A 23,044-nucleotide genomic window follows, 5' to 3' on the forward strand; every position below is an offset into this window, starting at 1 on the left:
CTGGCTTCTTTTGGTCTCTTCCAATGTCCCTCATCTTCAAAACGTAGCAAGAAACTTTGTGCCTAACTACCCTAGTTCACAGAGTCAGAATCCTGAAGTGTAGAAAAGGTAAGGCAAAAGGGATTCTTGGAGAGTTCTAAGAGAGAGTCAAGTTCTGACCCAACCAGAAGGGCAATCAAGCAGCATGATTTCATATGATTTGCTTTGTATTTGAAACACTGGAATTTGAGGAAACGAGTATTGCTATTTTTTTTTTTTTTTGAGACAGAGACTCGCTCTGTTGCCCAGGCTGGAGTGCAATGGTACAATCTCGGCTAACTGCAACCTCCACCTCCAGGGTTCAAGTGATTCTCCTGCCTTAGCCTCCCAAGTAGCTGGGATTACGGGTGCCTGCCACCACACCCGGCTAATTTTTGTATTTTTAGTAGAGATGGGGTTTCACCACGTTGACCGGACTGGTCTCCAACTCCTGACCTCAGGTGATCCACCCACCTCAGCCTCCCAAAGTGCTGGGATTACAGGTGTGAGCCACCATGCCTGGCCAAGTATCACTATTTTTATAGTAATATGCTCTTTGCCTAAAAAAAAAAATTTAAAGACACTGACCAGTGGGAGGCCAAGGCAGGCAGATCACTTGAGGTCAGGAGTTCAAGACCAGCTTGGCTAACGTGATGAAACCTGGTCTTTACTAAAATAATACAAAAATTAGCTGGGCGTGGTGGTGCATGCCTTATAATCCCAGTTACTCGGGAGGCTAAGGCAGGATAATCGTTTGAAACCAGGAGGCAGAGGTTGCAGTAAGCTGAGATCATGCCACTGCACTTTAGGCCTGGGTGACAGAGCAAGACTCTGTCTCAAGAAGAAGAAAACAACAACAACAACAACAGAAAAAAGACATTGACCAGGTCCATTCACCTTATTTAGGCCTACGTCCAGTTTAGAAAAACCAAAGAAATGTGTACAGACTTACAATTTCTCAATATCTTCTTGGCTTGGTTAGCCATAATTAAACATGGTTTTTTCTACTAAATTCTTTTGGGATCCTTTTACCTGAATGCTGCTTTCTTCATCTTCTCGAGGTGACTGTGCAGGCATGACTTCCACATCTGAATTATCAGATGAGGTATTACGTTTTCTCTTCTTACCCACTACAGGAGTGATGGTGCTAAAAAGGAAAAACCAAATTCATTTTCAGTGAAAGCAAAGAAAATTTAGGAGCAAAAAAACATAATTAATCTAAACCATCACATACAAAACTTCCAGACAGAAGTTTTTAGATCTTCAGTCAATAGGACACACAGCTACTAAATAGGGTGTTTGAAAAAAAGAAGATATTAGGGTTTGTAAACCACTGACTGACCCTTATACCATATTTGACAAATCCTTGTTATTACTGTGTTTACAAATACCTGAAGGAAGGTAGCACAAGATAGGAGAATAAATACCAGATTAAGAATTAGAACACTTATTGCAGTTCCACTTCTGTCACTACAAGAGCATTAGTTTCATTATTTGTAAACATTAGAGAGATAATACCTGTCCTGACAGTTACTGAGGCTCAAATAAGAAATATAAAACTGTCTTTTAAAAGCTGAAAAATCCGGTACAAATACAAAGCATTATTATAATTACACCACAAAGCCTGAAGAATCCCAGGGAGTAAAAGCTAGTAAGAAAGGAGAAGATACAGGACATGGAAGGGAAAGAGAGGACACTCAATTATGACAAGAATTATGTGGCAAGCCATCACTTTTCTGTCAACACTGCTTAAAGCTAATGGTAGATGCTGAAATCTCCAATTCACAGAAGAGATGCAAGAACAGGACAGCTATGTCTCCAGTAGTTCTCTTTTTACTGATGTGGGTGGCAGGAGGTAGTGAGAAATCTCTTTCACACTACAGTAATACAAAATCAGGACAAATATATGAATGCAGAGTCACAGCTTTTAAAGGTAACTCCCAGCACAGTGACTATCTTTCCTGTGCCTTCGTGTTTTCCTCTTAAAATATGCTAATTTCAGTTTTCCATTTAACAAATCCTATAAGCATTAGGACAGAAAAAAGAAAGGCCTTATTATTTTCTATAATAGATCACCTTGAACTATGTAGCTGGTAAATACACATAAGTTCCTCAATGCTTCTTAGAAATGAGTGCTCTGCCCTCAAATGTCCCATCACAATAGCAAGGAGCACTCTCTTGAGCTGGCTCTTGCACGTCCCGTCACAATAGCAAGGAGCACTCACTTGAGCTTGCTCTTGCACGTCCCATCACAATAGCAAGGAGCATTCACTTGAGCTTGCTCTTGCACGTCCCATCACAGTAGCAAGGAGCACTCACTTGAGCTTGCTCTTGCACGTCCCATCACAATAGCAAGGAGCACTCACTTGAGCTTGCTCTTGCCCGCCCCATCCCAATAGCAAGGAGCACTCACTTGAGCTTGCTCTTGCACGTCCCATCACAGTAGCAAGGAGTACTCACTTGAGCTTGCTCTTGCCCGTCCCATCCCAATAGCAAGGAGCACTCACTTGAGCTTACTCTTGCACGTCCCATCACAATAGCAAGGAGCACTCACTTGAGCTTGCTGTTGCACGTCCCATCACAATAGCAAGGAGCACTCACTTGAGCTTACTCTTGCACGTCCCACCCCAATAGCAAGGAGCACTCGAGCTTACTCTTGCACGTCCCATCACAGTAGCAAGGAGCACTCACTTGAGCTTACTCTTGCACGTCCCATCACAGTAGCAAGGAGCACTCACTTGAGCTTGCTCTTGCCCTTTGTTTTGGAGGTACCAGATGTTTGCTCTGCCCTCAAATGTCCCATCCCAATAGCAAGGAGTACTCACTTGAGCTTACTCTTGCACGTCCCATCACAGTAGCAAGGAGTACTCACTTGAGCTTGCTCTTGCCCTTTGTTTTGGAGGCACCAGATGTTTTACTCTTCTTTGGCTTCTCCTCTTTCAGCCTCTCCCCAGCACTCTTCTTCCTGCGTTTCTTCTCGCCTTCCTCCTCTGGCCGAACGCTGGGCAACTCGTCCTCATTTAAGACTCGAGGTATGTTCTGCTCACCGCGGGCACGGGCTCTTGCAATGGCCTCTGCTACAATCCGATTTGCTTTCTCTTGCTTCTTCTGGTGTTCCAATCTGCGGTTTTCCTCCATTCCTGTCTTTCCCCCCGAATGAGGAGCAGAGCTTGCTGGTGATGACAAAGCTGCCACTTCACTGGCACTCAGAACTTTAACTACAGAGAGCCCAGAAGAGGCCCCTTGGGAAGAGCCAGCCTATAGAAACAAAGATACTACAATTTCAACTTGCTTGTAGTTAAATGGCCTCAATAAAATCCAGCTCTGAAGCAGGGGGGCTAGAAACTAGTTCTTTAATCCCTCAAGAATCAAGCTCAGACTAAATCTTATTGAACCTACACCTACTTTTTAAAATGTATTCTTTTGGTGGGAAAGGGGTGAGAAAAACCAAGAATTCTGCCAAAATAAACTTTAGTATCTTTTTGCTATGCTTCCATTAATATACATCTCCATTACCTCAGAAAAATTACAACTAATATACCCAATATTGGTCTCTGGCCTAACGGTAAAAAAATTCAAATTCTACTCTTGGCCTACCTTTTATCTGCCTGGGTGGGGGGAGGGGAGGACTGATCACTTATTTCTTTATGTCATTTCTGAACTATCATTTAAAGGATATCACAAATCATTTTTATTTCACAATAATATTAGGAAAAAATTATAAATAAAACAATTCAAAGATAAATACTAAATAATCTCATATCCCAAACCCAACAATCCCTCTCTAATCTTTTAATAATATAATTAAAATAAGGTTTCCATGGATGAAAGAATTAAGTCTGCATCTCAGTTCAGAGATATAAATCTAGAATGGCCCCACATTCAAGAATAAGTGGTTGCTGAGGGCAACAGCAATGGACTAAGTATTTTTGTTTTCTTTCTTTTCCTTACTATGTAAGTCTCTCACCTGTGGCTGCAGTACCACCTTGACTGGTACTGAAAGTCTTTGTCCTGGGCTTTGTCCTGGTCCCATTATCTGAGCCTGCTGTACAGAGGACAGAGTCACTGGCTGGGTGGAGGGTGGCTGCTGGGGCTGTGGCTGCGATGATGGTGGTTGTGGTACAATCTGGATTTTTTGCTGTGGCTGCTGCACCTGCAGCTGGATAGTTACTACCTTGGCAGGCTGCCCTTGGGCATTCTTGGCTTGAGTCAGGGCTGCCAGCTGGTTGCCCTGTAACACTATCTTGCCTGGTAGACTCCCTAGCACAACATGCCGATGTCCTTGGGGACCTCCAGACTGTGGCTGCTGGAGGACCAGGGTGATGCGTTTCGATTCACCCTAAAGTGAAGAAAGGAAATTGCAAGAGTACAACATTAAAGAATGGTATACTCTGAAATATTTACACCAGTTTTCTTCATGCTAGAATCATAAAAACTACGGGTCAGAAGACACAGTACAATTCACTTTGCTCATCATCCTATCTGTCTTGATGCAATCTTTTTTGTTATTTTTAGAGACAGGGTCTCGCTGTATTGCCCAGGCTAGAGTGCAGTGGCTATTCACAGGCACAACACTACTGCTGATCAGCAAGGGAGTGCTGCCCTGCTCCGTTTCCAACCTGGGCCAATTCATCCCTCCTTAGGCAACCTGGTGGTCCCTTGCTCCTGGGAGGTCACCATATTGATGTCAAACTTAGTACAGACACCTGATTGGCATAGCACACCACAGCCCAGAACTCCTAGGCTCAAGTGATCCTCCTGCTTTAGCCTCCTGAGTAGCTGGTACTATAGGTGCATGCCACCATGCCCAGCTAATTTTTATTTTGCTTTTTTGTAGAGATGAGGTCTATGTTTCCCAGGCTGGTGTCGAACTCCTGGCCTCAAGCGATCCTCTGGCCTCAGCCTCCCAAAGTGCTGGGACTATCAGCTGTCCTGATAGAATCTTTTCTATAATGCTTCTGCTCAGTAGGTATCAAGCTATGTTTTAAAAACTCCTGATGGAAGGCTATCTTCTAATGCAGCAGTTCATTTTTGGAAACCTAATAATACAAAATTCCTTATATTGAATTGAAATCTGCCTCCTTGTAGCTTCTTCCCACTAGTCCTACTTTTTTTAGAGACAAGGGTCTCACTATGTTGCCCAGGCTGGTCTTGAACTTCTGGCCTCAAGCAATCCTCCTGCCTCAGCCTCCTGAGTAGCTGGGATCACAGGTGAGAGACATTGTGCCTGGCTAGTCCTAATTATCTCAATGCTGCGCCCCCACCCCCACCAACTCTTTTGGCCCTTTATTCAGATGCTAGAGCCTCTACCTTCTTACGCTAGAAAATAACTTTCACTGAGCAAAGTAGGAGGGGGACAATCTTAGTAATAAGAATAAAAGAAAGATATAAATAGCTTTTACAAGTCTTGCAAATATAAAGATAATTCTTCAAAGATGTTTCTTTGTTCCCATAGCATCCCATACTTCTCATAAAACTTTGTATCACACAATTATTGTGAACTCTTGCTTAATATCTGTCTTTCCTGGCAGACGGTGAGCTCTGTAAGGACAGGGACTGTGTTTGCCTTATTTAGCACCAGCTAGGTACAATGTAAATGTGTAGTAAGAGCTCAAAAAATGTGTTAACATTAACTGCTTCCAACCAGCAAGTACTAAGTATGTGGCTGTCACACTAACTGATAAAAACCAAAGATGGAATTTAAATAGGCTTTCCCAGAGAAAGCTCTCATGCGCTCACTCTCTCAAAGAGTTGCTGGGCCCTCTATGAAACCAAAATTCACCTCCCCCTTTCACTCAAGTCACCTGGGTAGGTGTAGAGGTCAGTGTAACTGCAGGCTTCAGTGGGGGCCCTGTGGCCCCAGGGTTTCCAGCAGGAGCTGAACCCTTAACTGGCTGGAGGACCAGCTGCTTTACTGGTCGGCTGGGCTGGACAATGCGCTGAACAGCAGCCTGGTTCCCAGGGACCTTGGCGGCCAACACTGTATTACCAGAGACAATGGAAACACCTGGTCGAAGGGGTGTGCCGGTTAGCACTTTGGTAAAAGTGACTTTTCCACCATTGGCTGTGCCTGCCACCAGGGGCTGAGCTGTGCTGGTGATACCTTGGGCCTGAATTTGTGCCACATGGGCACCAGTGACTGAGGAGCTTGGTGGGGCCTTAAGGATAACAATCTTAGGGGCTGACTGAGGTGGCTGCCCTCCAGCACTACTGGAGGAGACAGCTGTGGCAGAGACACCCATGAAAGGATTCCCTTGGCTCAGGATCTCCTGGCTCTTGGAGACTTGCAAAAGTCCTGATGTTGGCGTCGATGTCTGTAAGACAGGTTGGGCTGGCTGCTCCTGGCTGGCAGGCTGAGTGGTATAATCATGCAAGGTTATGGATTCTGGAGCTGGAGCTGTGGATTCTTTGGAAAGTTCTGTGGGAGCTGTTTCCTCTGGTGGAGGGACCAGTTCACTTGCTGATGAATTCCCCATATCACCACCTCCACCATCCTGGTTCATCTGATCCAAGGAGTCCAGAGAGCTTGGCAGTCCAAGGGCTTCCTCAATGGGGTCTTGTGTGACCTGGTTAAAGCTGTCATCAGTCAGAGAGTCCAGGCCAAATAAATTTGGGTCATCGAACAGATCCATGATGGGGTCTGCCATCTTGGGAAAGTAATGGAGGGTATTTCTCCAAGGTCTAGGGAGGGAAGGGGAGGGGGGGTACTGGCTCTCCCCTCCCCTCCCCTATTAAGAAAAAAATGTACACAATGTAAGAGGACTACTCTTCAAGTATAGAGGCAAGAAACAAGTGCATGTCAGATTGTCCTGACCTTCATGGAGCAAGATGGCTACGTCTTCAGAGGAAGATGGTGGAACTCCTGTTGTAGGAATACAAATACAAATGAAAAATAAGCAAAGTTGGCGATCTCAGAGAAAATTTTCCCTTCTTACGTACTGTTCTTAATATCAAATAGCATGAATATAAGAGGGAAATGTGAGGAAATCTGAGGACGGACATACAGCAGAAAGACTCATATTTCTGCTTCAAAACTAAAACTAAAAGAGAAAAACAATAACAACCTCCTCTTGGGCACTTACACCTACAAACTTGAAAGACTCTGTCAAGAGCATTTGGCTGTCTTTCTCCGTTTCTTTTAACAATTATTATTCTTTGGTAAAGATAAAATTTAATATTCATTTACCTTCTATTTTCAGTTTTTAAGTTAGTAGAACTCAAAAATATGCCACCAGAATTACAGTGACTCTATAGATAAAGGTTTCTGGATATATTCTATTGTATAAATTTTTCTTGTGTTTTATATATTTTTACTTACTATTGGCAAAAATAACCACCTTTAACCAAGGTTTATAGTACAATCTCACCAGTGATCATACAATTTTACCCAGGAAGTTTTGCAACCTTTATTCTAGTTAACATATTAATCTATAATGGGATTTTTGTTCTGAAGTCCCCTCTCAAGAAAACTTTCTCATATTTAAGATAAAAAAGGTCAATTGCAAGGGATTCAACATTGTTTCCAATTTATATTCCCAACTTCCTCTTACCATCTCTTACATATATTTTACATTCCAGTCCAACTAGACTACACAATTCCCTTAATGTGATTCCTACCTGTGTGACTTTGCTTATGATGCTGTGTTTTCTGCCTGGAACACGTCCTCTCCATCCCAATGCCAATAATCTCTCGCAGCTAAAATCCTACCAACCCTCAAAGGTCTTCTACTCCATTAAGTGAGCCCTGAACCTCTAACGCTTTAACAACTGAGCAACTTGTGACGACTTGATCCCTCCACCTCCTTTAAATACCCACACCATTGTTTAAACCTTAAAGCACTTATATTTAATATTTTATTATAACGACCTAAGTCTGTAATATATCCTCTGAGGGCCCAAATGGTTCCTTTGCGCAAATTGTAAAAAGTTGCCCACTTCTCAAGATGCCTGGAAAACTGCCATACTAAATATATAAAAATTTGTTATGAATGTATGCAATGTACACCCTCCACAACTCTGTACCATGGCCCAGCTCCTCTTTCTCTGGGAGAAAGTTCTTGGATGGTGGGGACTATGTTTTATTTATCTGTGGATCCCCAAAGAACCAGCAGGACATAGCACATATAGTAGCTAATCAAAAAACAGTTAATGAATTATACTTGCTCGCATTATCTGGAGTAAACCATTCGATCCTCACAGAAACTAAATGGTATTCTTTGATTCTAACATGAGATGGTAAAAAGCTTCCTATCTTGAAAACATATCTTATGAATGGCTGAAAGTAGGTTCACAAAATCCATGTCTAGGGTTTTAAGTTCATGAAACTAGTGGAAAAAAGAAAAGCTATCAAAGACAGGGAAGTATACCACCATAAAACCCAAATATATGAAAAAGAAATATCTGTTCTTTGTATATGATGACAGTATTTGACAATACAGGAAAGTCTTGCTTGGTAAGACCATTTCTCCTAACTTTTGGAAGACACCAGATAAGAAATTTGTCAGAGGCACAGTCCTGACTGAAGGAGACTTTTCCATATAACCCCCATACTATGTTTTTTCCTTCCCAACCCATCTCACTTATCCTTATAAAACAATATAATATGGGTTAATATACCAGATACTCCAAAACAGACAAAGAGAACAAACACGTGAGTCAAAATTACAAAGTATACATGGTATCTCCAACAATGTTAAACAAGATCGTCCTTGCTTCAGTAATTGCATACTTTTCATATCTCAACCCAAGATCCATACCATCTCCCATTCCTGGCTAGCCTATTCCACCAGCTCATTCCAGCCTCTCATATCTAATATTTGCCTCCAAATTACTCAAAATGGCAATCAGGAAAGTTATGAATGCTTCCCGATTTAACGAAAACCTACTCAATAACTTGATATTAATAAATTTCCTTCCCATTATCATCAACTTTTTTCCAGTATACCTACTTTGGCACCAATTATTTTTCATTCTTTACTCACCGTCAGAAGTTAAAGTATCTACAGCTAGGAGTAATATAAAAACAACAGTGAAAGTTTCTTTTTTTTTTTTTTTTCTGAGACAGAGTTTCACTCTTGTTGCCCAGGCTGGAGTGCAATGGCGCGATCTCGGCTCACCGCAACCTCTACCTCCCGGGTTCAAGCGATTCTCCTGCCTCAGCCTCCCGAATAGCTGGGATTACAGGCCTGAGCCACCACACTTGGCTAATTTTGTATTTTTAGTAGAGACAGGTTTTCTCCACGTTAGTCAGACTGGTCTCGGACTCTCGACTTCAGAGGTGAGCCGTTGCCTCAGCCTCCCAAAGTGCTAGGATTATAGGCATGAGCCACCACGCTGAAAGTTTCTACTAACCAGAAGTTTATGTTGCAAATAGTTTATAGCCTGCTCCTTATTCCATGGAGTATTTTGACGCTTCCATGATTCCTTGCTATTTGTTAATTCTAATGCTCTTCCTTTCCCCCATAATGGTCCAATCTTAGGCCCAGATTTTTTTTTTTTTTAAATAGGAGAAACAAGGCTGATGGTTTCTGATGAATCTCCTTACCCCCATATGACTTAGTATAAGCTTTTTAAAGATCAATGCATTGTCATTTATCTCTCCCTTCCCAATTTTCGAACCAAATTTCTGCTTCTTCTAGTTCGGTCTATGCCTAATAATTCAAAAACCTTGCCACCAAGTATCATTACTTCTCAGTCCCATCATTCTCACCTATACTGACCCAATTCATCTCATATTTTTATGCTAGTTTCCTACTTCTTTTCTAGTTCCTATCTTTAAACTGTCCTTGACTCTTACAAGATTAAACCTTCTCCCAACATACATCTAACTTTTTTTAACCCTCCTTCTACTACTACTTGTGGGTCACCCTGGCTATATCCACATATGGCCTATTTATTCTACCAAGTTCATCTATCTCATGAATCTTCTCAACCATCTCATGAATTCTCTTTCCTTGATTCAAACCCTAATAGCAAAAATGAACAGATGTTAAGTGGGTTTCAATGCAAAGTAACTGCCTAGATAAAGAAGTCACACCAACTTTTATCATATTAAGAATGAAAAGCCAGTGTTGGCCCACCAGTCCCCAAAAGAGAAACACATGTATGTGCTCAAAAGGAAAGACAAAACTTAGTGGTTGTACTTAGTCACTTTCCATAATTACAAACTAATGACCAGAATCATGACAGAAATCTTGGAGGGCATGTGGGGGGTGAGGGATGGCAGTGGAAGGGAAAAGTAACAAACTAGTCAGTTAAGGTTCAAATCCAAGCCCATCTATCTATAATCACCAAGTAACAATCCAGTTACCTGTAGAAAAATACTTTATTATATATGCCAGTATAGCCCTTCACTTCATCTCCTTCTTAAAGGTGAAACTACTGCTTCGCCTTGAGACAAGTACAAACTGATGTTCTTCTGCAGCTTTACCACCTTTAATACAGTTCTTGATTTTTTTGGAAATCTAGAGTCCCAACTCTGTCATTCTTATTTGACATTATTCCTCACCCTTGCCCATTTCTATAATAAACTGTCTGTCCTATGATAAAGTATTTTGTTTTAATTCTACCCTATATTTTTCCATCTCAATCTCTCCATACCTTTCAACAAAGCAGTGATTCTCAACCAGGGGATGGAGACTAAGGCCCTTAAGAAGGGCTTCTGGGAACCGAGGGTGGAGATAAATGTGCAGTTCTTAAAGGTGTATTCAATATTATAATTTTATATTTATCAAGTGAAAAAACTACATCTCATTGTTTAGGCTATTTATATTTATTAACACCGGACAAAGCCTTCTTGGCCAGTGAAGATCTGTAAAAGACACATGTGAGGAGTAGAGGGCAGAGAAAGAAACATTCCTGGCATGGCAGAGTTACCAGTATCTTTGGGATGGGATAAGATTTCCTATAGCCTCTCAAAAGGAGTTTATCATCATTTACTGTTTATGATGGATAAGAAACACTGCAAGAGATTAGTTCTGTCGTCTAATAGATAAAATTATGTAAAATGAGCTACAGATATCTATTGCCCACTTATAGATTTCTCCGTAGTGACAACCTCTTAGAAGACAATGAACGAATGCAGTATTGAGCCATGCTGACCTCTTTCTGTAATGTGCACTTTTAGAAAGTACCACTCATGACCACTTAACCTCTAGCTGCTCAAAGGTTCAGAAAAGAATAAACTATTTTATTTACTTCAAAGAACAAATCTTGTTGTTGGAAACTGTATGCTTTCAAGAAGATCAGTTGCAGATAGACATAAATACATGTTACTGAAACATAAGATGGGTAGAAGCAGCTTAATTTAAATGAGAAATACCTTGAAAATAAAATAATCCAAAGGGCTAAAATGAAAATCACCAACATAATTTTAAAAGAGAAGTATTTTAAAACTGTACCATGAAGACATTCGTGAGACACGAAGGGTCTCAAATCTTATACAGAAATGAAAAATAAACATCCAAAGTGAATGCAATCACAATTTAGGGTCAGCAAAGGATCAGGATGGAAAGACATAGGACCAAATTGGAGCCACTCAGATTTCCTAAGTAGATCAAGATCCTAGGCCATTTTCTCTGTCTTCACCATTCTCACTGCCAAATGTGTGGCTACTCTGTTTCTGTTTTCCAATTACTGAAAGAGAAAGCACTCACACCTCAATCAAGGGTATGATCATTTGGGGGAAAATAAGGCTGGTAAAGTAAGACCTTGTGAATAAATTGGAAAAGCAAAATAGGCAACTACGACAGCTAAAGACATGTATTTTCAGGGGGTAAAGAAGAAACTAGAGAGATTCTGCACTCATGAAAAAAGGGAAAGGGCGAGGTGAGGAAGTGAGGGGTTGATGGAGAGGAAAACGCGACTGGGGTGGGGGTGGGGGGGACCCGGGTACATTACCTGCTCATACTGCCGGGGTTGGTGCCAGTAAGGTCCATACAGCAGAGGCGGAAGATTTCTGGTAACTGGAGACCCCAAAATGGAAATGAGGTACATGCACTTGAGGTAAGGAGCTAGCGGGGGTGCCCTCCAGGGTGGGGATGGCCAAGACGGGAAGATGCGGGGGGTGGGGGGTGTGGATGCCCGGGATAGGAGCAATGTTAGGGCGGAAGCTGCAGGCTGAGAGGCCCGACAAGCCCTGAAGGAGAAAACGAGCTGTGCCTCACCCCAGTGGAGGAGAGAGGTGGCTTTACCTGCAGTGGCTGTGGGGGGCCGGTTCGCCCCTCTCCCTGTCTCTCCAGCACCAGTTCCCCCTCCTCCTGCGCAACCTAACCTGATGCTCCTGCCCGCCCCGCGCCATCATTGGCTAAAGCGCACTGCCACTCACAAGAGGCGAAAAGACGCAAAACAGCGCAAGGGGTGGGACTATAGGGAGCTCCCTTCCCCCTCCCCCGCAGGTTAGGTTGAGAGCGCACGGAGAGGCCTATCCGGTTTCTAGGGCCGAGGCGAAGCCTGCAGCTTGCTTGAAAAAAGGGGGCTGGCCAGAGGAACAGTCTCATAGTACGCGAAACCAGTCCTGGAGATTAAATTCCCTACCATCTACACTGAATTCTTCACCCTGAGGAGTATAAACTTGGGAGGGAGGGTTCCGCGCTAGGCCAGCTCCGCCTCCCTCTGAATCCCCGGCCTTCTAGCAGCCCTGTCAACCTCTCTCCTGTAGAGACTACAGGGTATCCCACTACCTAATAAAAGGGGCCAAATCTTCTTCCCTCCATCGTGGGAGTCAGCCCAGCTGGAATATGGGGCCTTTTAAAGCACTCTTTCTGCCACAACACATAAGGTTGCCGTGCATTTTTCACACTCTGACCCTTCAATACCAATACGGCTTTTTAGACAGTAATTCCTGGGGCCCTCTAACAATTCCCGACCCTTAGCCCGCTCAAAACAAACACTCCTCACCCTCTAAACTCGGTTTCCTGTTCTCCCATCTCTTGAAACTCAGCCCATTTGACCTTTTAATCAGTGTCCACTTTGCGATGTCACTTGAAATCACTCTAATTCCCAGTGAGACTAGACAACCCCAGAATGATGGTGTGCAAGCTTAAATCCACCAAAGTAAACTTTTTTTTTTCCTTTTTTGAGACAGAGTCTCACTCTGTCGCCCAGGCTGGAGTGTAGTGGCGCAATCTTGGCTCACTGCAACCTCCGCCTCGCGTGTTCAAGCGATTCTCTTGCCTCAGCCTCCCGAATAGCTGGGATTACAGGCGCCTGCCACCACACCTAGCTAATTTTTGTATTTTTAGTAGAGACAGGGTTTCACTATGTTGGCTAGGCTGGTCTCGAACTCCTGACCTCAAGTGATCCACCCACCCCAGCCTCCCAAAGTGCTGGGATTACAGGCGTGAGCCATCACGCCCAGCCAGGACACTGTTATTAAAAAGAGCAGTTTAGGCCGGGTGTGGTGGTGGCTCATGCCTGCAATCCCAGCACTTAGAGAGGCCGAGGTGGGCAGATCGCTTGTATCCAGGAGTTCAAGACCAGCCTGGGCATTACATAGTAACACCTAGTCTCTTAAAAAAAAAAAAAAAAAGAAAGAAAGAAAAAAGAAAGATGCCGGGCGCAGTGGCTCACACCTGTAATCCCAGCACTTTGGGAGAGCGAGGCGGGCAGACCACGAGGTCAAGAGATCTAGACCATCCTGGTCAACATGGTGAAACCCCATCTCTACTAAAAATACAAAAATTACTGGGCATAGTGGCATTCGCCTGTAGTCCCGGCTACTTGGGAAGCTGAGGCAGAATCGCTTGAACCTGGGAGGCAGAGGTTGCAGTGAGCCAAGATCACGCCACTGCACTCCAGCCTGGTGACACAGCGAGACTCTGTCTTAAAAAAAAAAAAAGCCAAAAAAAGCCAGGTGCAGTGGCTCACACCTGTAATCTCAGCATTTGGGAGGCCAAGGTGGGCAGATCACTTGAGGCCAGGAGTTTGAGACCAGCTTGGCCAACATAGCGAAACCCCATCTCTACTAAAAATACAAAAACTAGCTGGGAGTGGTGACACTCACCTGCAGTCCCAGCTACTGGGGAGGGTGAGGCACGAGGATTGCTTGAACCCAGCAGGTGGAGGGTGCAGTGAGCCAAGATCATGCCAAGGCACTCCAGCCTGGGCAACACAGTGAAACAATGTCTCAAAAAAGAAAAAAAAAGGGCGGCTTATCTCCTGACCATTAGTTTCCTCTGAAAGTATCCTCAGCACTGAAATCCTATTTTCTTATACTCTGAGGACACAAATTAGGAAAATCAACTTGCTTTAGATGTCCTATTTTTTAAAGATCCTAGCATTACCACTGTCGCTAAAAACACCTAATTACTACTCCTGTAAACAGCAATACTGTTTTCCCATTCACTGTGGCTCAAAACCTCAACAGTCTCTAAAACCTCCCCCTGTAGCCACCATCCAATCATTTGCCAAGTGTCATTGATTCTCTTACAATATATAACAAAGATTTTGGAGCTGCCAAAGACTCTGTCAACCTTCTTAGTGTATAGATGAGAAAACTGAGGCTTAGAGAGTTGAATGTTTGACTATGAAACTAAGTGGCAAGTTAGGATTCATATATCTGACTCCTATTTCTGCTGCCATCTCCCTTACTTATGTAGTTGCTTATGTAAGAGAAAAGCCTCATAAAAAATCTCTCTACTCACCCTACTAATCCATTCTGCAACCAGATTAATATCCTAAAACACAGTATGGCCAAATCAGACTTGTGCTGGAAAAATTTCAAAGGCTCCTAATTACTTAAGACAATATCTTATATTTCCTGTCTTATTTTCTACCATTCGTCTACATATACTTGCTAGCCAAAAAAAGACAAATTACTATTGTCGTATTTTTTCTAATCTGAGCCTAATATTGCTGCCTTCAAATTATACACGTTTAATTTCTTTCTTTGCATTACCAAAATCTTACTTATTATCCTCTAAGTTCAACATCAAATGCCTCTTATTACTTCAATATGTATTGAGTATATAACATGCCAAGTAATCTGCTAGTATTAGGGATCCAAAAACAAGTAAGACATAATCCCTACCCTCAACTCACAATAAGTAAGAGTGCATTTGTGTATGTATGTGGGAAGAGGGTAAAGAGTAGGCAGTATGATAACAGTGACAAATAAAAACAATTATAATACAAGGTGACAATTCAATAAGACCAGCAGGGGCTCAGGAGGAAAAAACATCAATAAAGTAGTTTCTTTTTTTTGTTGCTGGTTTTTTTTTCTTGAGATGGAGTCTCACTCTGTTGCCCAGGCTGGAGTGCAGTAGTGCGATCTCGGCTCACTGCAACCTCTGCCTCCCGGGTTCAAGTGATTCTCCTGCCTCAGCCTCCCAGGTAGCTGGGATTACAGACGTCCACCACCATGCCCGGCTAATTTTTGTATTTTTAGTAGAGATGAGGTTTCACCATGTTGGCCAGGCTGGTCTCGAACTCCTGACCTCAGGTGTTCCACCCACCTCAGCCTCCCAAAGTGCTGAGATTACAGGTGTGAGCCACCACGTCCAGCCAAGAAAATAGTTTCTTAAACAATGAGGAAAAGTTACCAGGTGGGAGGGAAAGGTGGGCTTTAAGAAAGGGATATTCAGGCAGCAGGGACAGGAAGAGGGAAGGCAAAACAAAGCATAGCAATGAGAAACAGCATGAGACATGTAGAGGAAACTCTGGTTCTGTAGTTCAGCCTTGCTAAAGTGTAAATCGCGAAGAAGGAACTGGATGGAGATGAAGCTGAAGGGACAGGTAAGGGCCACAGCGTGGAGAGCCTTGAATAACATTTTCTTACAGGTGGATGAGGAGCCACTGAAACATGGAATAACGTAATCAGAATTACATTTTGGTTAGCTAACTCTGGCTCTAGTGGGTGAGAGGACAGAGGACACAAAAGCAGTTAGGAGGCTGCTGAGACCAGAAAGGAGTTGTATAGTGAACATTTGCTAGTTTTTTTCTGCTCAGCAACCAAAAGGCCCCTTTCTATATTTTCCATGGAAAGCTGGATCTTATCTCCCCATATGGAGCCTGGGGAGATAGGGTTCAATCGCCTCCTCCCCTTCCTAGCAAAGAGGAAGTATGCATGCACATGACCTAGGCTAGTTTAAATGGATACTCCTGCTGGGGAAGTCTTGACTTTGCAGGAGTAATGCAAAGACCCAGGACCAACCAGTTAGACAATATTTGGCAATGGCAGACATTAGAGTCCAACTGTAGCATCCTATATAGACTGGTCAGTGGTGTGACCTTGACCTTCTCTTTGGTCTTCCGTCCTTTGATTTCACACCATTCTCTAAACCAGGTTCTCTAATATTCCCATTACTTTTTTGAGCCATTCAGTATCCTTGCAATAAATTTTCTTCCTGCTTAAGTTACCCAAAAGATGATTCCTGTTGTTTGCAACCAAGAATCCTAACACAATTATTAGGGCCTAAATTATAGCAATATGGTTCAAAAGATAGTGATAGAATTGTTTATTGGCCTTTTGCTAAGATCAAGTTTAAAAAATAATAATGGGAGGGAAATGACAAAGCCAGAAACACTTAAGGGATAAAAATCAGTAGAACCTGGAGTTCAGAGGGAAAGATGAATAGTTTAGCCATATTGAAAATGAGCTGCCTAGAGCTGGGCGTGGTGGCTCATGCCTGTAATCCCAGCACTTTGGGAGGCCGAGGCGGGCATATCACGAGGTCAGGAGACAGAGACCATCCTGGCTAACACGGTGAAACCCCGTCTCTACCAAAAATACAAAAAAATTAGCCGGGCGTGGTGGTGGGCACCTGTAGTCCCAGCTACTAGGGAGGCTGAGAGAGGAGAATGGCGTGAACCCGGGAGGCAGAGCTTGCAGTGAGCCAAGATTGTGCCACTGCACTCCAGCCTGGGTGACAGAGCGAGACTCCGCCTCAAAAACAAACAAACAAACAAACAAAAAACCCAAAAAGAAAATGAGCTGCCTATAGTATGTTAAGTAGTGACATTCAGTAGGAGGTTGGCTGTATGAGCCTAAAAGTCTGGCTTGGAGATAGATTTTGAGAGTTATTAGCAACTAAGTGTTAGCTGTAAAAGTGGAGATTACCCAGGGAATGTGAAGAGCAGGTCAAGGATAGGAAAAACTGCAAGGCTGGGAGGCCAAGGCCGAAGAATTGCTTGAGCCCAGGAGTTTGAGATCAGCCTGGGTAACAAAGGGAGACTGTCTCTACAATTAGGCCGGGTGCAGTGGCTCATGCCTGTAATCCCATCACTGGGAGGCGGAGGCAGGCAGATTGCTTAAGCCCAAGAGTTCAAGACCAGCCTGGGCAACACGGCGAAACCCTGTCTCTACAGAAATACAAAAATTAGCCAGGCGTGTGACACAGGCCTATAGACCCAGCTGCTTTCAGGGCTGAGGCAGGAGGATTGCCTGAGCCCGGGAAGTTGAGGTTGCAGTGAGTCAAGACTGTGCCACTGTACTTTAGCCTGGGCAACAGAGTCTGACCCTGTCTCAAAATAAAATAAAATAAAAAATTAGCCAGGCATGGTGGCATATGCTGTGGTCTCAGCTACTTGGGAGGCTAAGGCAGGAGGATCGCTTAAGGCTTCAGTGAACCATGTTCATGACACTGCATTCCAGCCTGGGTGACAGAGACCGTATCAGAAAGGAGAAAAGAGACAGGGGAGGAGAGGAGAGGGGAGGGGAGGGGAGGGGAGGGGAGGGGAGGAGAGGAGAGGAGAAGGGAGGAGAGGGGAGGAGAGGGGAGGAGAGGGGAGGAGAGGGGAGGAGAGGGGAGGAGAGGGGAGGAGAGGGGAGGAGAGGGGAGGAGAGGGGAGGAGAGGGGAGGGGAGAAAGGAAAGAAAGGAAGAAAGAAAGAGAACAACTGCACAAATATTGTTGGGAGAGACAAGAGAATGTTAATGTCTGTGAAGAACTGGAGAACCTATATCCATTCTGAAGAATGTAGCTGCAATTCACCTCTAATTAAGTCCTGTCAAATATAAACACATCCAAGGTTGAAAGAAAACTTCAGATTTTCCAAAAGCCAGAATTTTGACTGTAAATAACTAATTTTTTAAGAAAACTAAACACTATGCAGGATAAAGAAAACACTTAGCTGGGTTGGGCTCAGTGGCTCACACATGTAATCCCAGCACTTTGGGAGGCCGAGGCGGGAGGATCACCAGGTCAGGAGATTGAGACCATCCTGGCTAACACGGTGAAACTCCGTCTCTACTAAAAATACAAAAAATTAGCCGGGTGTGGTGGCGGGCACCTGTAGTCCCAGCTACTCGGGAGGCTGAGGCAGGAGAATGGCGTGAACCCGGGAGGTGGAGCTTGCAGTGAGCCAAGATTGCGCCACTGCACTCCAGCCTGGGTGACAGACTGAGACTCTGTCTCAAAAAAAAAAAAAAGAAAGAAAAGAAAACACTTAGCTGGAGACCCAACTGAGATTTTTAGTGGAGTGAGAAAAGCTAAGGAGGAACCCAGGAGAACAACAGAAATTAAGAATCAGAATAATGCCTTCTTAAGCAGGTAGAGAAAAAACAGCTAGAGAAGCAAGACAGTGCAGTGTCACAGAGGCAGAGAATAGAGATTTGCAGGGGAAGAGTCATCAATTATATCAAACAAAGCAAAAATGTCCAACCATGTAAGAACTTTAGGACTGGGCGCTGTGGCTCACGCCTGTAATCCCAGCACTTTGGGAGGCCGAGGTGGGTGGATCACGAGGTCAGGAGATCGAGACCATCCTGGCTAATACGGTGAAACCCCATCTCTACTAAAAAATAACAGAAAATTAGCTAGGTGTGGTGGCGGGCGCCTGTATTCCCAGCTACTGGGGAGGCTGAGGCAGGAGAATGGCGTGAACCCGGGAGGCGCAGCTTGCAGTGAGCTGAGATCGCACCACTGCACTCCAGCCTGGGCAACAGAGCGAGACTCCGTCTCAAAAAAAAAAAAAAACACTTTAAAATGTCCACTGGATGTAATACTTGAAAGCCTTTCTGATACCTACTTTCCACTGTCAAACCAGAAGTGAATCTGTCCATGTGAGTTTTCATAGCATTATGTGTAGTCCTCTTTTAGGATAATTATCTTTTCCTTTATATTTTACTTACATTTGTATATGGAAATATAATGAGCTTTGAAGTCCAAGGAACCTGGGCTCAAATTTCTGTCCCATCAAGAAAATCAACCTTTCTGAGTCTAGCTCATTCCTCTACATAAAGGGGATAGCAGTATTAAGTTACAGGAACATTTATGAGGATTAATGAAACAACTGGCACAGTGCTTGACACATAACCACTAAGTCCTAGTAGGTACTCGACAAACGTTGTTGGATAAATTGGAAAAAAAAAATTGTTTTTGCCAATATCTATACCTAGGATACTGTAATGAGCCTGAGAGAGGGTCACTACCCAGATTAATGGCCTCCAAAATAGTTTAGTTTCAGTTGGCTAATACCTATGAGCTTGAGTGCACACTCTAGCTCTCTCTCCCTTTATATTAAATCTAATTTAAGGTGAACAGGAATAGCTACATTCTAGATTCTAGAGTCTGAAGATCATGTTCAACTAAATGGCTTTGGTCAGCCTAAGCCTGCTCTAGATGTTCCATGTCACTAGTATCCCATTTTGAGTGGTGAGACTTCACACTCTAAAGGATCCAAGGAAGGGTCATAAAAATTGCAAAAACACCACTCCCACCCTCAAACATATTTTTTATCCCATGGCTTACAGGACACCACACTTTTCAAGTTTTCCTTCAATCTATTTAACCACTTTTTTAAAAAAAAAATTTATTTGCTACTTTCTTCCTATACCACTCCTTTAATTGAAGTTCACTTTGGTCCTAGACCTTCTTTTCATTCTATACTTTCTTTTCAAGGATGTCTAATTCCAATACATCACCTCAATTATTATTCATTATTTTCTTCAATAAATTATATGCTTATGTCTCTCATATGTCTGGGCAAGATGTCACCTTTGAACTCTTGGTCTGTATATCTCCCTGCTTAATCCATAGCTTTTCTTGGTAGACTCTCCAGTTCCCCCATCCTCATCCCACTACCACATGTGCACATACACAAACTGGTAATCATTCTCCAGCATCTCCTATCTGGATAGTCATGGTTGCACAGACCAGAAACCTACCTTACTACCCGTACCCAGTATTTTAAATTCCCATCTTTACCTCCTAAAGATCCCTCAAATCCATCTACTTCTGCCTTTATTACCCTTTGGCTCAAAAGATGGCTCAATTTATCATGTTCATTTCCCTAGACTACTGCAATTACCTTCTAACTGGTTCTCTTCCATTCTGCCACTTTAATTCTTACTTATCCTTCAAAGCTCATTTCAACAAAAAGTTGGGCCAGGCGCCGTGGCTCACACCTGTAATCCCAGCACTTTGGGAGGCCGAGGCGGGTGGATCACGAGGTCAGGAATTCAAGACCTGCCTGGCCAAGATGGTGAAACCCTGGCTGGGCGTGGTAGCTCACATCTGTAATCCCAGCACTTTGGGAGACCGAGGCGGGTGGATCACCTGAGGTCAGGAGTTCGTTCAAGACCAGCCTGGCCAACATGGTGAAACCCCATCTATACTAAAAATAAAATAAAAATTTAGCCAGGCGTGGTGGTGTGCGCCTGTAATCCCAGCTACCTGGGAGGCTGAGGCAGGAGAATTGCGTGAATCCAGGAGGCAGGAGAATTGCTTGAATCCAGTAGGCAGAGGCTGCAGTGAGGCAAAATCACGCCACTGCACTCTAGCCCAGGCGACAGAGCAGGATTCGGTCTCAAAAAAAAAAAAAAAAAAAAAAAAGTCAGCTGGGCACAGTGGCTCACACCTGTAATCTCAGCACTTTGGGAAGCCGATGCGGGTGGATCACGAGGTCAGGAGTTCGAGACCAGCCTGGCCAAGATGGTGAAACCCTGTCTCTACTAAAAGTACAAAAATTAGCTGGGCGTGGTAGCGGGCACCTGTAATCCCAGCTACTCGGGAGGCTGAGGCAGGAGAATCAGTTGAACCCAGGAGGTGAAGGTTGCAGTGAGCTGAGATCGTACCACTGCACTCCAGCCTGGCGACAGAGCGAGACTCCATCTCAAAAAAAAGATGGTGAAATCCCGTCTCTACTAAAACTACAAAAATTAGCCAGGTGCGGTGGCAGGCACCTGTAATCCCAGCTACTTGGGAGGCTGAGGCAGAAGAATTGCTTGAACCCAGGCAGCAGAGGTTGCAGTGAGACAAGATCGCGCCACTGCACTCCAGACTGGGTAACACGGCGAGATTCCGTCTCAGAAAAAAGAAAAAAGTTTTCCTTGATTTCCCAGACTAGTAACAGCTAAAATTGCTGAATGTACATTACATGCTAGGCACTCTAAGCAATGAAAATGTATTAACATACTTAATTTTCTTCTTCTTCTTCTTCTTCTTTTTTTTTTTTTTTTTTGAGACAGGGTATCATTCTGTCACCCAAGCTGGAGGTGGCACCATCTCGGCTCACTGCAACCTCTGTCTCCCAGGCTCAAGCAATGCCTCTGCTTCAGCCTCCCAAGCAGCTGGGACAACAGGCACACGCCACCACGCTTGGCTAGTTTTGCATTTTTGGTAGAGACGGGGTTTCGCCATGTTGCCCAGGCTGGTCTGGAATTCCTGGCCTCAAGTGATCGGCCTGCCTCAGATTCCCAAAGTGCTAGGATTACTTTGGCGTGAGCCACAGCTCCTGGCTTCTTATTTAATTTTCTTAACAAGACTAAAATAACTATCTCTATTTCACAGATGTGGAAACTGAGGCACAAAGAGATAATACCTTGCCCAATATCCTACAGCTAGTGAAAAGTAGTACCAGATTCAAATTTAGGCAGTGTAGCTCCAGAAGACACATTCTTAACCACCTTACTATACTATGCTCTAGGTTACATGCCCCATTATAAATTATCTTATAACTTCCAGTACTTCTCCTTTGTTGTAAAGATTGAATAACTGATTATATAATTGTTTGATGTCTACTCTCTCTTCCCCATTAGAATGCAAGTTCCACAAGGGTAAAGGCTTGTCTATGACTTGTCCATTACAGTATTCCCTTTGCTTATCGGGTGGTAATGGGCATTCAATGTATTTTTGTTGAAGGAATGCACTGAATTTCCAGTTGAAGGTGTGTGGAAGAGAGGTTTCTGAGCCAAAGCAATGGCTTCCCTCACTCAGACTGCATGACAACAAAAGCGCAGTAGCACAGTTTCCTACCAGAAACATTCAGAAGAAGTATCGTAAAATCACAAGCACCTTCACTTTTTAGTAGCTGTAGCAGACACAGATTTTACATAAAGCAAAAGGGGTTGTATGGCACTACACATAAAAGACTGTTTTCTAGAGTGAGGTACTCGCTGTTGACAGTAATGAAATGTTAGTTACCCCGTTAGGGTTAGGACTATAATGCCTCAGTGGTGACCAATTCCAGCTGTGGCAAGAAGTGAACGGATGACACTATATCCCCCCCCCTTTTTTTTTTTTGAGACAGGGTCTCCCCATGTTGCCCAGGTTTGAATGCAGTACCACGATCTCAGCTCACTGCAACCTCCTCCTCCAGAGTTCAAGTGATTCTCCCACTTTAGCCTCCTGAGTAGCTGGGAGTACAGGCACGCACCACCACATCTAGCTAATTTTTGTATTTTTAGTAGAGACGGGGTTTAACCATATTGGTCAGGCTGCTCTCAAACTCCCAACCTCAGGTGATCAACTCGCCTCAGCCTCTCAAAGTGCTAGGATTACAGGCGTGAGCCACTGCGCCTGGCCGGATGACACTGTATCCTTATGACTCAAAAATAGAGCATGGATTCTTTTTTTTTTCTAAGTCAACCTCATTGTAGATTTTTTTTTTTCCAGTAAAACCCTTAAGTTTTGGCCTAAGTCTGAAGACAGAAAATAAGAGCCTAATCTTTGGGGAACATTAGACTTAGGTCAAGTTTGGACTGGATCTGGAGAAGTTGCTCTTCACTGGCTCATGGTCACTAAGGTGAAAATAATACTCTCTGTTCTAGATGAGAAATCTCTAACTGGGCCAATGTTCACCTTATACTA

The 23,044-nt window shown here is 43.6% G+C and overlaps 1 protein-coding gene across 22 annotated transcripts in view; it reads right to left on the minus strand.

The window, feature by feature from the left end:
* CHD8 (chromodomain helicase DNA binding protein 8) overlaps positions 1 to 23,044 on the minus strand; it is a 71,422-nt gene that overhangs the window by 39,854 nt on the left and 8,524 nt on the right. For 4 of the 22 annotated variants that reach the window (XM_054665907.2, XM_054665903.2, XM_054665906.2 and 1 more), the window contains exons 1-6: positions 12,210 to 12,334; positions 11,917 to 11,981; positions 6,833 to 6,880; positions 3,986 to 4,357; positions 2,891 to 3,276; positions 1,051 to 1,165 (exon numbers count right to left, since the gene is read on the minus strand). In XM_054665907.2, the coding sequence (XP_054521882.2) occupies positions 1,051 to 1,165; positions 2,891 to 3,276; positions 3,986 to 4,357; positions 6,833 to 6,838 (879 nt within the window). In that variant the 5' untranslated portion in view covers positions 6,839 to 6,880; positions 11,917 to 11,981; positions 12,210 to 12,334. Of the gene's footprint in view, positions 1 to 1,050; positions 1,166 to 2,243; positions 2,256 to 2,384; positions 2,397 to 2,756; positions 2,837 to 2,890; positions 3,277 to 3,985; positions 4,358 to 5,822; positions 6,881 to 11,916; positions 12,059 to 12,209; positions 12,335 to 23,044 lie in introns of those variants that run through there. The other 18 variants (XM_063793189.1, XM_003314244.7, XM_016925845.4 and 15 more) reach the window with 10 other exon arrangements.

Source organism: Pan troglodytes, chromosome 15, assembly GCF_028858775.2.
Source record: "Pan troglodytes isolate AG18354 chromosome 15, NHGRI_mPanTro3-v2.0_pri, whole genome shotgun sequence".
NCBI lineage: Eukaryota > Metazoa > Chordata > Mammalia > Primates > Hominidae > Pan > Pan troglodytes.